Consider the following 16305-nt stretch of genomic DNA (forward strand, 5'->3'; position numbering starts at 1 on the left):
AAGGACAAGAAAACACCCTTGTCTTCTCCTCATTTGGTCCCCTTTCTGGATGTGATTTTTGTTCATTTTTCCCCAAACAACCCTTTTCCCACTGTTTTTAAAACTGGCCCAACTTAAAACATTCTTCATTATGGCTTAAATAGCATCTGCCAGACAGTGTGAACTGGTTTCCTGCGTAGAGCGGTGGGATGGTGGGTCCCCCCCATCACCCTCAAGGCAAGTGTACTATGAGCATCATCTCAGTGTGGACCTTCCTTGCCCATCAGCCAAATTCCTTCAGATGGGCCCCCCTGGGAAAAGTGCTCTGCTGTCAGCGTAGAAAAAGGGGTGCACGTTGCTAGCAATGGGGAACACTGGTTTAGAGCCAACTCCTGTGAATGAGGCCTTTTGACTACCTGGCAATTTTCGTCATACAGTCAAAAGAATCATTTGTTTTCTTTCACTTTTGGCTACCAAAATTATTTTGTCTCAAAACAAAACAAAGGGTTATTGGTTTTGGCTTCTATAAGATGAAAAATAAGTTTGGTTGATGAAAAGAGCTTGATTTAGGGGGGGCAAAAGTCAAACAAAAAATTGGATAAATGAAAAAAATTCATGAAAGGTTTCATGCAATAAAAAAATCCCCTAAGGTGAGGTTTTAAAAGCCAATTAGATATTAAGCCTCCTCTGGTTCATTGTCAAAAATGATGAGGTCTGGTCTAAAATGGCATTTGCATGCCAAAATCTGGCTGACCTTCCAGTAAGGTTCTGAGCTCCTCTGAGCACCCATGCTGCTTCTGGAGGTGGACCTGAGGACATCTAAAAACTTTGCACCTGCATTTTTTTTTTTTACAGAGTCAGTGCTAAACCTTGGGCCCATTGAAAGAAGCAGCCAAGCTGCAGACAATATCAATAGGACCAGGTTGCTGTTCTCAGCCTCCTTCTCTGGACAGACACATCACCTCATCTCTGAGAGAAAAATGAAAAAAAACCAATGTCAAAATTAAAAAATCAGAACAAATCATGTTTCAGCACAACTGTTTTGTTTTTTTTTTTTTTTTCTGTATTTTCCCCCTCTCTACTGATATGTAAAAAAAATATATATTATATTATATTTTCCTTTTCTTAAATTATTTTTTTCAGCCTCAGTCCCAGCCAAAGTCCTGCCCCGTCATCTGGTAGAACTTCATGTTGAAGGGCCGGTAGAAGTCCCGCAGTCTCTGCACCACCTCCTGGTCTATGTCGGGGTGGGTCCTGCCTTTCGTCTTCCCCAGGCAGTGGGGTTTGCTGCTGCCTTCCGCCTTCTTCAGGCACGGGAACCCCTTGGTTTTGTTGAAGTAGAAGTGTTTGTCGGTGATGATCCTCTTGAGGCCCAGAAAGTCCTGGACCCTGCCCAGCTCCCCCGCGGGGTCGCTGATCAGCCTCTCCCCGCTGACGAAGAGGATCTGCCCGATGGGGAAGTAGAGGAGCCAGTTCTCCAGGTGCTTGGCGTAGATGCCAATCTGGATGGCGCTCCACGAGGTGTCGATCAGGCCCGTAGTCCTGTTTTTGAAGGTCAGGCTCTCAAAGGTGGGGATATCGGGCTTCTTGGAGAGCGTCTGGGTGTAGTCCGAGATGGCTCTGGTCACCGGGTCCCGCACCACAACGATGAGCTTCGTGCCCTTGGACATGGAGGAGATGCGGGCTGGGGCCTCCTTGGTGACGAAGTAGCTGGGGGTCTTCTCCATGGTGATCTGTCCCTCCAGTGTCCTGGGCATGAGGTCCCTGAGAGAGGGGGAGAGGGGGAGACGTTAGTGCCGAGTGTCCCTGGGGGGTGGGGGGAGCTGAGTGCAGGCGCTGCTCCGGGGATGTCCTGGGTACCGAGGGCAGGATGCTCCTCAGCCTCACGCCTCCAGCCCAGCCTGCTTTCCTCCTCGTGTGGATTGGCAGGAGGCCCATAATGCTCTGACTCAGCAAAGCATCTAAACACACTCCCGATTTCCCCTTTCCTTTGGCTGCCTATTTACCTAGAATTAGACCTAAATCAATTTTGCCTGTTCAAGGCTCTAAGGAGCTTCCTGAGGGGGATCCCACCCCACTTCTTGCAATGGCAACGTAAGAACAGAGCACATCTCTACAATCCTAATGTCCTATCCCTTTAAATTCCCCTCTGCCCGCACTGGGGTTTCCTGCACGTTGGCTTAAATTTCCTGGAATAACAGTGAATTTCTCGAGTAACAACACTCCCTTCCTGCAGGGCACAAGGGATTTTCAAGGGCCAGGATGTTAGACTCTATCTTTTGGTATTTTCAAGGTGGCAGCAAGCTGATGTCACATAAAAATGTGCAATATCAGCCTCCTGACCTCAATGATTTCCTTCTTCCACCCGAAGAAATCCTACACGCAGGCTGCTCTGGGAAGCTCTCCCAGCTGGGAGTGGGAAGGGGCTTGGGGCTCGGGCCAGGGTCCATCCAGCTCCATGGTCCCTTTGAGAGTTCAAAGCTCTCCTGGGCCAGGCGTTGGGTGTGATTTGCTAAAGGACTGCAGGATTTGGCCGCAGGATAACCTGAGCACCCCTGTGCTAAACAAGGCAAGCCAGAAAGGTGTAGGAGCCATATAAGCAGCCGTTTGTCTTCTCCTCCTGGGTGCTCCCAGCTCCTCTCCTTGCTCCCCCTTGCCTACCGCACCACATCCCATCCCCTCACATCTGCATCACCCCGTGTATCACCCCCGGACAGAAGCCAATATCTGCAAAACCCCAGTGATTTACAGGATCATCATTTGGTTACACAAACCCATCCCTCCTTCCAGGCCCTCAGCAGTTTTCCTCTCTGCGGCTTGGTCTCCTTCCAGCAGTCCAGTCCCTCCCAGTGGGAACGGGAGATGGATGGGAGGTGGCTGCAGCGCCGGTGAGGTTTGCCACCGTGCCACCAGCAGTTCTCATGGCAACTGCAGCCCCGGGTCCCGAGGAGCAGGGACCCGCGTCCCCCCCCATGCCCTGACCCCTCGTCTCTGACCTTGGCGCAGTCGCGACACCCGTATGCCGTGATGAACGGCTCCCTGCCAGCCTTATTGTTGCCGTCTTGCAGCAGCAACATCTGGTTTGCAAACCTGCGCAATATGCCAGCAAAATTAAACTCATCTATCAAAAAAGCAACAATGAAAAGCCAACAACAGCTAAAAACACCAATAACAACCAAACCCCAGGCTGAGTCATTATGTTACAAATGAGGCAGCGAGGACTGACCATTCCTAAAGCAATTCTTTGTATTTACAACCATGTTACATAGAGGCTGAGCGAAGACATGGTCCTAGAGTAGCCAAATCTTTGCTGGTCTCTGCTGAGGGTTTCTGTTTGGGGGAACTGCCATAAATTTGGGACATTCAGGCTGGAGAAGAAATAAGCCAAGGGGTATGAGAGAGCTCTCATGCATCCGGCAGGATGTGGAGACATAAAGGCAATCGCTGCCGGCACTACGGATGGAGATACATTCCAAACCAGCACGAGAATGGCCTTTGCTGAGCAGACACATAATTTTACGGTGGGATTTGCCATCACCTGATGCTGCAAAGGCCAAAAGTGTAAATAGTTCAGAAACAGACTGGCCAAAGTCATGGATGAAATGAGTTGGTGGCAATGAAATGTGAGAGTCCCTGAGCCACTTGAGCCATAGGGAGCCCCCAGCCTTGATTGCCCTCAGCTGGGAGGAGATAACAGGAGAAGGAGCCTGGCAACCCACCAGCTTTCCTTCGCTCCTCTGTGGATACCCGATACCAGCCACCATCTGGAGGAAGGACTGGGCTGGCTGGCTCTTTGCTCTGCCCCGGGGCAGCAGTTTGTCTGTTACTTTGCCCAGGGCGATCTCATGAATCACCTTTTTTCCCCACCCCCTCCACCATGTGCTCCAACCCCGCGTTTCTCAGCTGCTGCGGTGTTGCCCTCTGCTTTGGAAACCCTGCAACAACTGAGTCACCTGGAAGCGCCTGAACCCCGAAAGGGTGAAGCAACCGGGCAGTGCCCCGCTTCCCCACCGCCCGCCGGCGGGGTCCCGGCCGATCCCTGTCCCGAAACACAACCTCCCACAACTGCACATTGCTGTTGAGCAAGAGCAGGAGCTGCTGAACCGGCAGCGGGAAGGCAGGCTGACTTCTGTTTGCGTTTTGAAAAGTGTTGAAATCTCCACTGTGTCTTCCCAAGCAGGAGGTTAACCCTTTTCGTGGCGAGGCTGCAACACAAAAGCTTTCTTCAGCGCCCAGGAATGAGCATGCACCTCCGCTGCCAGGGCCAGCGGGCAGGGACACGCCACGGGGAATGTGCTACCACAGCTTTTGGGAGATTAATTAATTACAAAGGGCATCTTTCATGGATGTAAACAGTTGCCTGGAGGCCTCCCTGGACTAATGGCATCTGGGTTTTATTGCAAAAGAGCCACTTGAAAAGACAAGAACCACAAAAATGTTTTTGGCAAGAGCAACCACCAGTGGGCCCTGCCAGAATAAATGGATTCTGTTATTTTAATTTTAGTAGAGCTTGGGGCTTTATTTAATTACTTAATAGGGGAGGAAGACTTTCCTCAAAGGGAATGTTTCGGCTATGCATGCATATTCCTATCTGGCCTTTTCCAGGTCCATACTTTCTTCCCAGCAGTGGTGTCCAAGACGGCTGCTCCCGTGCCCGGCCAAAGCCCCCGGCGTAGCTCTCGGGGCTGCTCCTCGCAGGGGCTGTGGCCCCTTCCCCACCCCGATGGGCTTTGTGGGACTTCACTTTGGTAATGCAACAGTTTGGATTTGTCTTCCCTTGGAGCCGCTGCAGCAAACCCTCCAGCACGGGGCCAGGGCGGGAGAGGTGCGGCTGCGGGGTCGGCTGCCTTGGAGGGCCGGGCCGGGGGTGGTGCTGGGCGAGGGCTCAGCACCAAGCAGTTACAGGTCCCAGCGACGCGCGCGGTGCTGCTCTGGGATTTCCCGATGCACCCGGGTGTGCCTGTCCTCGACATCAGCGCTTTAGTGCTGGGGTCATATTAGGACATCCCAGTAACAGTCTCCCAACCCTCACACACTCCCGGTGTGGGAACTGATCGTTGGTGTCGTGTTTATTAAGGCTTTTATATCTCTTGATGGGCTGTACAGTGATGCCTTTAAAAAGCTGGATTTTATGTTTCCCAGGGCAAGCAGGGTGTTGGCTTGACCCCAGCCCTGGAGATCAGAGTCCACAGAGATGCCACCTGATCTTAGCAAGAGCACAAATCTGGGGAATAAGGCATCACTTCATGCCAAGAGTCCAGAATAACATAACAGGCTCCCTGCTTACAAGACTGAGCACCCAGGGGTTGTGTTTCTGGTAATTCAGCTTGGAGGAATGGATGCAGTGATATGTGTTGGTGTTTGCCACCAACCCATGATGGGTACCTGCCTCGGCTCCATCAAGGGCCAGGAAATGCGTTAAAACATCTGGTTTGCTTCAGCTGACCTGTGCTGCTGTCCCACCAACTCAAAGCAGCAAGGGAAGCTGGTGACTAGCGAGAAACCAAGCATTGATTGTCCCAGAAATTAGATTTTTGGGAGGGGACAGCCTGTTTCATGTAGGAGGAGCAGCCTCGTGCTGCTGTTTCCCACGGAGGTGGGAGCAGCTTTTGGTCACTGGATCCAGGAAAGTCAAGATGAGTTTGCTGTTTGAAGTCCATCTGCTGCTTTGCTCCCAGCTGGACCAAGCCATGTCCTGCTCAGGACCACCTGGGCTCCTTGGCAGCACGCAGGGCATTAAAGGCAGCTGCGGATGGACTTGCTGAAAATCTTTCCCACATAAATCTAGTCCAGCTCTCTCTCAAAGGGAGGCTGATGTTAGCAGATAAGGGCAGCTCTTCACCAGGCCTCATGCCATCGCAACCCAGAGTGATAAATAAAGTTGTTGTGATCACAGTGATCAGCCCCCCCTCCCCATGCTCTCTGGCCTCTGGCACAACCTGCCCCAATCATGTGCTGAGGGCAGGGCACATCTCTTAACCACAGAAGGTGAGCTCCTGCTCCCTGGCAGTCCTAGTAGGACCTTTTAAAAATCATCTGCCTGTCAGAGCCCAGGTATCCAGGCTGGGTGGCTCGAAATGATCATCTAGAACAAGGTGTGCCAAGCCTGATGCCACAGAGAGGAGCGATGGGGTCATCCCCTGACCCTCTGTGGCCAGGGCCAGCACTGCTCTGTGTTGAAGCAGTGTCCCAGCTGCAGGGTCTTGCATACTCTTCTCTGCCAGAGTGCATAGCCAGGTCTACTTCAAGCTCACCTGCAGCAGAGAAGTGAGTTTGTGCACTGCCTGAAATGGCAATTGCAATATAACCGAGGAGGAGGATGCAGAAAACGGGCTGGGACCAGCACTGGGGTTTGCAGTTTGGAGCACCGCAGCTCCTCGGTGCCGGTGCAGGGAACAATCCAGGGTGGCTGAGCAGCGAGGGAGAAAGATCAGTCCCTGCTCATCAAATGCTGATGTCCTGGTCCCAGCACCAGCAAACCGAGGGGGCTGAGGTGTGGGCACACGCTCACCCCGACAGCCTCTGCTGTCCCCAGGGCTGTCCCAGCTTCGCTCAGGGCGGGAGAGGCGAGCAGAGCAGGTCTGCAAGCGCCCCAGCAAACGCGGCAGAGGCACAGCCTGAAAGTGCAAACCCACCATCAAACAAGTTCTGAGATGTGGAGAAACCCACAGCCGGGGCATCTGCATGGCAGTGACAGCGCAGGGACCCTGTTTGTGTCCCTGGACCCCTTCAGCATGCTGCTGGGCCAGCTTAGTGCTCTCCCCACCCGTTTGCAGCAGCAGAGAGGCTGTGAAGGAGGAGCTGCCGCCGCACAGCCCCCTTCCCTGGCACGCTGATGTTTACCCTTATCTTTGGCCGCGTTCCCGCTGACCTGCTGCAGCCCTGAAAGGGCACACACTCCAGGAACTATCCGCTGGATAAAGGATGGGAATGAAGCAGAAACGTGAAGCCAGAGTTTCACACGGCCTGTTTACACAGAGCTGGGCTTTCCCAAAGGGGCTGGTGACTTTAGCTATCGGGATCTTTCCATTACACAGCCTGCAGGTTGCAGCGGGGTTGTGAGACACAGCAGGAGCAGAAGGGCATGGCTGACCCCTGTGCTGCACCCCAAGACACCTTCCCCAGACAGCCTGGGCTGGGGGGCACCTTGCTCCAGCCTCCACGTGCTTTTTCCATCTTTGCCACTAGCCTGAGTTACTGGTCCAAGCAGTGGGGATACACACAAAGAAATGCTGGGAGGAAAAACCCCCAGGCAGGTATCAGAGCATCCAGGGAGCCTCCTTGCTTCCGTGGCTCCAGATGAATTGTCAATGCATGGGATAATAAACACCTTAGAGCAATCTCGGCTTAAACCCACTCAATTCAAACCAGCAGCAGTTTGGTTTTGCTCAAGACTCCATGGCAAGGGCTTAGTTGGGGTTTGGAGCACCCCAGCCCACAGCTGTGGTGGGAAAGGAAGTCTCTTGTGGTGGCAAGTGCTGTTTTTAAGGAAGTGCCACTGAAGAGGTCATCACAGGATAAACTGTATCAAACAAATGCTTCTCTTTCTGAAAGAGCCCAAAAGCTCTGCAATCAGCTGTGGGACCTTGAATTCCACAGAAGAGCCTTTCCAGCAAGGAAGGGCCAAATCTGCTCCCAGAAATGTAACACGGGGTCAAGGGGAGGATGGGACACTCTCCCACCAACAAACTGAGTCCTGCCTTTGCAGAATGAAGCAACAGCATGTTAAAAATGAAATTGGCTCAGTCATGCAAAATATTCTGGTGTTTGTGCATGGCAAGAAGAGGAGAAGGAGGTGAAAAAAATACATTTCTTTCATCTCTGGGAGTCAGCAGTGTTCAAGGCTTGAGGGAAACCCCCCTTCATCAACCACCTGAAAAACCAAGCAGTACCTGAGATGGGCGCTGGCACTCTTGTGCCCTTTAGTCCCATTTGACAGTGGTTTTCGCCTCCCTCACTTGTGTGCTGACTTCTGCTTGTCAAGTATTAAGTGACTGGCACGATGGTGGATGCTATGGCAGGGCCGGGAGAGCAGAGCAGAGAGGGAAGATTAACTGTCTGAGGGGATTTATTTCACCTCTCACTTCTCTATAGCAATGCTGCCAGAATTTCTGTGTTCAGGAAGGGGCCAGACACTGCGGTGATGGGCACATAACACAGCTGGCAGTCCTGCGGAAACATGGACCCTTCCCCAGCATGAAGCTATCGAACAAGGAGGATGGGGAAACTGAGGCACAGCAAGCACTGTGACTTGATGCAACCTCATACCCCCAAAGTGGTGTGCATTGCTCCCTGTGCTACTGCAGCCACCTGCAAGTTGTCTTCTCCTCCCCCCACCATCTTTTTCTTCCAAATCATTTTAACTAGTGCCTCTGCAACAGAAATTTATAAAAAAAAAAAAAATCAAAACTTGCTATCACAAGCACTTGCCTTTCCCTAACCCTCAAGCCCGCACTCCCAGAAGTACCATTACAGTGTGTACAGGAGATGACTGAAAAGAAAGATGCTCTGGCAAGAGTGATAACTTGATGTAACCAGTAGCATGCACATATATATAAATTAAAAACCACTGCCTAAAGTTGAGGAAAGTGTCTCTCCTATGAGGCTGGTGTCTCAGCCCAGGGCTGTGGTGTCCTGGCAGCTCTAGCAAGGCTCTAAATTTTCTTTGATGAGCTGTGAGGGCATGTCGGAGTTAGCTGAGCCTCTTGCTTTGCCTTCCTTTAGATGTCAGGCAAAATCAATAAATGGAAAGATGTATTTCATGAAACCAATAAAAATTAAAAAAACAAAACAAAACAAAACAAAACACCAAGAAAAACTGTGGGACTGAGGAAGCTGAAAGGAAAGTGGCAAAAGATCTGAGAGGTCTGGAAGGAAAAAATAAAATCACTCATTGCTGATGTAAAATCAAGTCCAACTGACGTTAGTAGCAAAAGGACACCCTTGCCATTGGCTTTAGTGAAGGATGGATTTGGCTGATGTTGGAGCAAAGTAAGAGCCAGGAATAGCCCTGGGAGAGGACAATGAAGACCGTGGGTGTCTCCCATCCCTACCCATCCTGCTGCTGAGGCATTTTCTTTGGGTAAAGATAACACGCAGGGAAATCCAGGTGTTATTGAGGGAGCATACAACACAACCGTCATCTCCCAGAGGACGCCTGCACCCTTGGGAAGCGACTGCAGTAGAGCTGGGGCCTTGGGTTTTCTTCTGCCTCTGCTCTTGTGTCCCCGCTGAACCACTGCCAACCGTGCAGGACGCGTGCATCGCCCGCTGGGCTAATCGTGGTTCTGCTCCCATGGCTGTGGTTGGAAAGACGTCCCACAGGACTGCTTCATTTCTACGAGTGGTAAATGGTCCCTGGGTTATTTGCTCCCTTGGGATGTGCTGAGGAGCCTCCTGCCACCTTGGCATGCTCCCTGTGCCCAGCTCAGCTCCCAGAACACAGATTTTTCACCATCCCAAATACTCCTGAGGGTTTTAAAAATCAATCATAGAATCACAGAATCATAGAGTATTAGGTTTGAAGGGACCTTAAGGATCATCCGGTCCAACCCTTCCTGGAAAAAGCCCGGTCTAGACAAGATGGCTCAGCACCCTGTCCAGCCGAACCTTAACAAGGAAAGCATACATGAAAACAGGGCCTCACTGCACCGGGCTGTGCTGGGATGAAAGGGCGGTTCTCAAAGCACACAGGGTGTATTAGGCACTTAGAAGTTACCCCCAAACCCCGAGCTGGCGGCAGGCAGCCAGCCCTGAGCGTGGGCACCTTCCCCTGCGCCGGAGCCGGGGCTGCAGGGACGGTCCCTGCTGGGGGGCCGCAGGCGCAGCCCCGGGCAGCGCTGCAGGGGGAACCGCGGCACGCCGGCAACGTGCCACCTCCCCGAATGAAATGCTCTTGCAGCGGCAGGGCCTCTCCTCCCCGCACCCCCCCAAATCTGACTGCTCTGCGCTCGCTGCTGCCGCACAGTTAGCGGCGTCGGGAGCTCCCAAGCTCGTCCCTGCAGCGGATGCTGGCGTTTATTTGAGCAAGGCCTGGTATTTATGTATCTCATTACATCTGCAGCCGGTAGCATCTGTTTCCACGCTGTATCTGTCAAGCAGCATCTTATCAGCCGAGCTGCCTTCCTGTCCCTCTCTCCTCTCCTTCCAGTTAAGCTCCCTCTGAAGTTTAGGCGATGGCTGACAGCCCGACACGGGGTGCAGCCAGCACCCATGGTGCAAACCCCTGCTCACGTTGCAGCCCGCAGGGCCACAGAGACCCCCAGGTGTCTGCACTGTCCCCCTCCAACCGCCCAGCAGCAACCAAAGCCAGTCAGCCCAGCCCAGCCCACGTGTCTGTCCAGAGTCTGTGCAGGGTCTGTCCAAAGTCTGTCCAGAGCAGGGTAAGAGAGAGGCACAAGACAGGCAGCTGTGCCCGTGCGGACATGTGCCCATCACATGGGCATCCTGCAAAGCCACCTGCGAGTCCACCCAAGGGCTGTGCCAGGTCCCCAGCACCCATCGCCCCCCCAGATTTCACACCCACTGCATGCTGAGTGCCGCAGGCTGGTCTGCTCCCCGCCACCAGCGGCTTTAACCACTTCGGCATTTTTGAAAAAACACTCCAGAAAGCTCACTGCTTCTAAAACAGGGACTTGGACACTCGGCTCCCAGTGTAGCGTTCGTGGGGGTAACAGCCGCTGTCACCCCATCCTGAGGTCACAGCCAGGAAGCCTTCTCCTTCCCGAGGAGCTGGGAAACTCATCAAAGAAACACCGTGGAGAAAGTGGCTTGTTTGCCCGGGCCGTTGCTGATAACTCCGCAGGTGGATACTCTCTTCCTGGCTCTCGAGGCCGTGACCTTGCTCAGGAAGGGCAGGAACAATCCCTGGCCAAGGGCAGGGCGGCTGAGCCCCGCGGACCCCAGGCCGAGGTGACCCGTCAGGAAGCAGCAGTGTCCCCAAGATAAGGGGTTCATTCTGCCCCCAAGATCCCCCGTATGAGCTGGCACACGTGTAACTGCACGTCGGCTTCCCCGGACCCGGAGCGATGGGGCTGTGGGGCATTTCGATGGGGCAGGGGGGCATTTGCAGGTGACGAGGAGCTTCACAGGGGTCTTTGCTCAACAGCACTGTCCCCTCGCTGCACTTCCAGTGCTCGGCTCCTTCCTCGCTGCCCTCCCGGGAAGGGAGTTTGCACTGATCAGAGCTAATTACAGTGTGCAAGCCCTCTGCCTAATTGCTCTGGTTAATTATTGATGAGCAGAGCTGCTGCTTTGAAGGCAGCAGGTAAGCGGGGAGCCTTGTGCTCAGGCAGGTGCCCGGTGGGCTCCTGGCTTGGGCGATGCCGGTGGCGAGAGGCGATGCTGCTGTCCCGGCATCCCACAGCTGGTCTGGGAGAAGGGACCGTGCTGAGAGGCTCCCGAAAATCCACTGTGCTGGGAAGCACATCTGGGCCTCTCCCAGAGACCGCCAGTGCCTAAGTGCTATCGACAAGCAGAAACTCTCTGATGCCATTAGCTGTGCAAGCTATTGATTTTCTTTGCTGGAACAAGAAACTCATTGGAGCTGAGGCGACCGTGGGTGGCACCGCCGCTTCCTCCGGGCTGACCAGCCGGGCTTTGAAAAAGGGGCGTTTTGTAGTTGTTTTCTTTCCAATGGCTAAAAAGCCAAGTCATCATGGCACACTTCTGCATCTGTCCGGGAGGATGCTGGGTCCTGCTCGGTGGTGTTGCTGGTAAAACACAGCCGCCTGCCTACCAGATGCAGATGAAGAGCTCCAGAGCCCTTAGCCATAGCCTCCTTTACCACTTCTCCATCCTTTGTACAGGAGTGGAGTCACCACCAGCCACCATTTAAAGGAGCTTTCTCTGCTGGGGTTGGGGTTCATCAGCCATCTCTGCCACCGAGGGGTCCTGCAGTCTTCAGCCAGGACATGAGCCTGCTCCTTAACCCGGCCTTAGAGCTCCTCTCGAGGCACTCCCAGCAACTTTGGGGTATGTGCTGGGGAGCACAATCCCTGCCTTTCCTCCTCAGACCTGGACCCAGCACTCATCACCTCCAGCAGTGGCCACACACATTTTTCGATCCCCCATGTTTGTACATCTCAGTGGCCTCTCCAGCACCACGTACCTTCCCCAGCGAGAGCTTAGCCCCAGCAGCGGTCGGGGCTCCAAGCATAACGCATGAGCTATGTGCCAAATCTCTGCAGCACCAGCTAATTCTTACAAGGGAGCAAATCAGGCCTACAGTGATTTCATCATATTTCCAATGTAGCTCCCAAATGAAAAGTGATTCCTCATTTCCCAGATGGATTTGCTTGGGTAAATTCAAGCTTCTAGTGGCTGGCTCTGTTGGCTTTTTGGTGCTGTTTTTTTTTTTTTTTTACTGTAACTGTGGTGCCTCTTCATGAAAATAGACACTACTTCTGCTCTTTTCTATCGATGCCTCTATTATTCTGCAACCTGCTGATTTCCCTCGATGCCATATCATGCCAAAGGAGGATTTTCCAGCTGAGACGATGGGCACGATCCTTCTACAGCCTTGCGCCCTGCCTTTCCCCCTTGCAAGTACACAAAGTGCAACTCAAGAGCTCCCAGTCCCGATCCCGCCGTGCATGGGAGGGAGTCACTGTTGGAGGTGGGTGGCAGAGGCCAGTCATGGACAGGAATCCCGTGAACCCAGCGCTCACCCAGAGCAGAGGTTTGCTGAGCAGTGCGTGCCCGTTTGCCCACTGCACGGCTGTGCCACGATGAGGGAGCTCACAACCCCTTGCCGTCACACAGAAGGATGTGGAAGAGTCACAGCCTTCACAAGGATGGGCATGGCCTTCAGCCTGGACCTCACCCTCCTCAATTATGATGATAAAATACCCACTTCTGGGACCTGCATCGCAATTCTGAATGTGAGCTGCATTTTTTGTTCATATTAAAGATATGCCTATATGGGCTGATCTTTATCCCCAGCTAGCACATGAACAGAGCAGGAGATGGCACGTGCTCTGAAAAGCTTAGAGAGTAAAGAGAAAAGACCAAAAGGGGAGAAAAAAAAGGGCATAAGTGGCCCAATATCTGATATAATTAAACCTCAAGCCTGTTCTTCTTCCCTAAGGGCACCCCTGTGGGTGTTACCTGTGTACATCCCCCCCAAGCATCCTCCCAAGTGCTGCTGGTGGCCTCAGAGGGACCAGAGCTGCACCTTCCCCCACCTGGACCCGAGCGAACCCTCTCGATGGGCTCAGTCTTGGGGACCCGGGGCAGAGGGGTTTATACTGGGGAGAACATGGGAAAAACTCCACCCTAAAACCAATAACCATCTCATGTCTCTCTCACTCAAGGATCTTCCAGACCGCACATTTCAGCCCTGACTAAGCAAATCATCTTAAAGAGGAAGGTTAAAGAACTGTTTATTATTGGAAATGTCTCCCTCTCTAGGACTCATTTTTTGATAAATTAGCTTCAGCTTCATTACTTCATGATATATTTCCCTTGACATTTAATTATACTTACCCCAAACACATTAAGCCAATCAGTCTGAACAGCTTCTTATTAATATGCAAATTTCTCCTTTGAAAAGCCATGAATCTGTGAAAAATCTCTTTAGGCTTCAATTAGGCCCATTTGGGAAGTTGGGAACACCCCAGAACACCCTCCTGGGTCCAAGGCTGGAGGGGACCAGGGGGGGCTCAGACCCACAGACACACGTTGGTGCCTGGGGTTGGGGTGGAAAAAAGGGGATGCTGCCATCTCCTAAAGCACCCTCACAGGCCTGGTGCCACGACGATGGGCGGTTGAATCCTGCAAACCAACACGGTGTTGGCAGCTTATCCCCGTCCCAGCCCTTCTCCACGGGAGCTGATGTTTCTCTCCTCCACCAGCCTTGGAGATCCTCCGCTGCGGACCACAAATCCTTCTCGCTGCAGGGGAGCTTCACGTGGGAGCCGCAGGAGATGCAATGCAATCCCAGCCCAGTTTTTAGCAAAACAAACAGGAATCTGGCTCCCCCAGTGCCATGGGCAAATGGGATGTGATTTGCATTAGGCAAATAAATTGAACCACACAATTAACCATCTGCCCTGAAACAGATTTAGGTTTTGCTTTAAAGCATCACTTCCAGCCTCCCTCTGCTCTCACATCCGTCTGAACGCCACAGGATTTTCTACTTGGAAACCAATGGGGAATAAATTCACTGAATCATTCCTATAAGTAATTGGAGCGAAACATCGGTGTAGGTATGACAGCCCTGGTAGCCTTTGGCTTCCCGGATGTGTTTCCCGTGGATTACGCCAATGAGCAAACCGCAAAACTGCTTCAAAACCTTCCAGAGTCTCCAGTTCCCACTGAAAGCCTTTACTCACTAAAACAAGATGATTTCCTGGGAGCTGCCGAGTCCCACAACATCTTCTCGAGCAAGAGTTACCCATTTCATCTTATTTCAAAAGCGGTTTGCAGTTTTTACAAAAATACGGTTCGGTGTAAGTTTTTTTATTCCCTACAGTTAGACATTAAGATCGGAAATACATTGCAATCAGTGTACTATATAAATAGTCCAATTTCGGAGAACAGCTCTCATGAGCAATAAAGAAACCCAATTTACTACGCACTATAATAAAAATATCTCTTTTAGCATATAAATCAAACCGAAGTGAACAGATAAAAAAAAAATAAACTCAACCCCCCTGATTTTTGCCCGAGAATGCAGGCAGCCGGCCCTGGGGAAGGGCTCGCCTGCCCTATATAAATATATGCAAGAGCAAATCTGTTAAAAATTGTAGCCACCGCTTTGTTTTCTAAAGGTCCCAGTTTATCCTTCGGCAGAAGAGGGAGGGCTGGGGAGAGGTCGGCAAGAAACACAATCCTTTCCTGTATAAACAGTATAGCCTGTGCTGATTCTAAGTGCATCATATGGCATATATTTTATGTGTGTATACATAGAGAGAGGAAAGAGAGATTTTTCAAGGCAGTCAGAGACATAAAGTGTTCTTATATCATCTAAAACCAACAATCGTACTTGGACTTCTGGCAGTTTTCCTTGCAGTCGTCCCTGCCACCCCCCCTGCCCCTTCCCCCACGGGCTGCCGGTGCGCGCTGCCGTCTGCCCCCATTATTTTTCACAAAGGCATATAAATCACTGTGGAAACTCTTATTATCTTATTTTCCCTCTGCTTCTCTCTTGTCTGTTTTGAGAAAAATTAATGCATTTGTCTCCAGAAAAATGTGCAGTCTCTATAATTCAGTTTTAAAACAAGCACAACTAGCAAATGGATAGACCTCGGTTAGGAGACTCATTTTTCATGCGAGTAATTGAACCCTTCCCTTCGATTTTTCCTTTGGGTGTTAAAGACAACTGATGCCTTCCTGGAATTTGCTGAGGTTTAAGAAAGGTGGAAAGAGAGACAGACAGACAGACAAAGTAGAAAAGAGAAAGAAAGAGAAAGACAGAGAAAGGAAAAGAAGGAAGAAAAAGATGAAAAAAAGAAAGAAGAAAGGGAAGAGACAGAAAAAGAGTTGGAAGGAAGAAGGAAAGAAGGAAAAAGAGGAGAGGGAGAAAGGGAGGAAAGAAGGCAAGTCTGAAGCACATCTTGAAGCACCGACTGCCTCCGTAGAGGGAACTTTGGGGAGCCCCCAGGAGAGCATCCCAGTGGGATTTTTCCAAAAGCTGGCTGTGCTTTGGTTTGGAAGGCTCCTCGCTGCCCGGGCTGGTGAGGAAAGTCATCCCCAATCCTCACCCCATCAGCCTCTGCCTGATCCTGGCCCTGCGCCCCCCCGCTCAGCCCCCTGCAAACCTGGGGAGTAACAGCCCCGTCGTGTCCTGCGAGCACCCCAAGCCCCAGACGCGGTTTGGGGGGACCACCCTGCATGGTTAATGCCAGCAGCTTCATCCTGATGCTTCTTTTTTCTGCTTCCAAAACTCAGGGGTTCTCCGCTGCCTCCCCCCCCCCACTGCTAAGGGCACTCCTGCCCCACGCTGCAGCACCCAGCCCCGAGTGGGAACACAAATAAACACGGTTCTCCCAACGAAGTCTCTCAGACAGCAGCGTGGTTTTCCAAACCACAAAAATCACAGCCAGCTTTGAAATAATCCCCATCCCTTGTGCTGCGGGACTCCTGTGCAGAGCAAGGATCTCCCCCTAAGAGCAATGTGTACAATAAAGGCGCCTGTAGGAAACAGTGTGCATCCTGCCACAGCCCCCAGACCGCATCCTGATCCTTTATCACCTCCGCGGCCCGATTCACCACTCATGCAAAGGAAGTCAACCATAATTCCAGAAAAGCCACAATCAAGTGAGCATTCAGGCCAGCAAAGTCTATTGTTCCTTTGTCTCTCACTATATTATCTCTGTCCCCCGG

The 16305-nt window shown here is 52.0% G+C and overlaps 1 protein-coding gene across 1 annotated transcript in view; it reads right to left on the reverse strand.

Annotated features, from left to right (window-relative positions):
* Nucleotides 1-1102: 1102 nt before the first annotated feature.
* LOC116963486 (heparan sulfate glucosamine 3-O-sulfotransferase 3A1) overlaps nt 1103-16305 on the reverse strand; it is a 35638-nt gene continuing 20435 nt past the window's right edge. Inside the window, exon 2 of the mRNA XM_042802771.1 lies at nt 1103-1743. Within this exon, the coding sequence (XP_042658705.1) occupies nt 1125-1743 (619 nt within the window). The 3' untranslated portion in view covers nt 1103-1124. The remainder of the gene's footprint in view (nt 1744-16305) is intronic.

The sequence above is a fragment of the Tyto alba genome, unplaced genomic scaffold, assembly GCF_018691265.1.
Source record: "Tyto alba isolate M040663 unplaced genomic scaffold, T.alba_DEE_v4.0 Super-Scaffold_39, whole genome shotgun sequence".
NCBI lineage: Eukaryota > Metazoa > Chordata > Aves > Strigiformes > Tytonidae > Tyto > Tyto alba.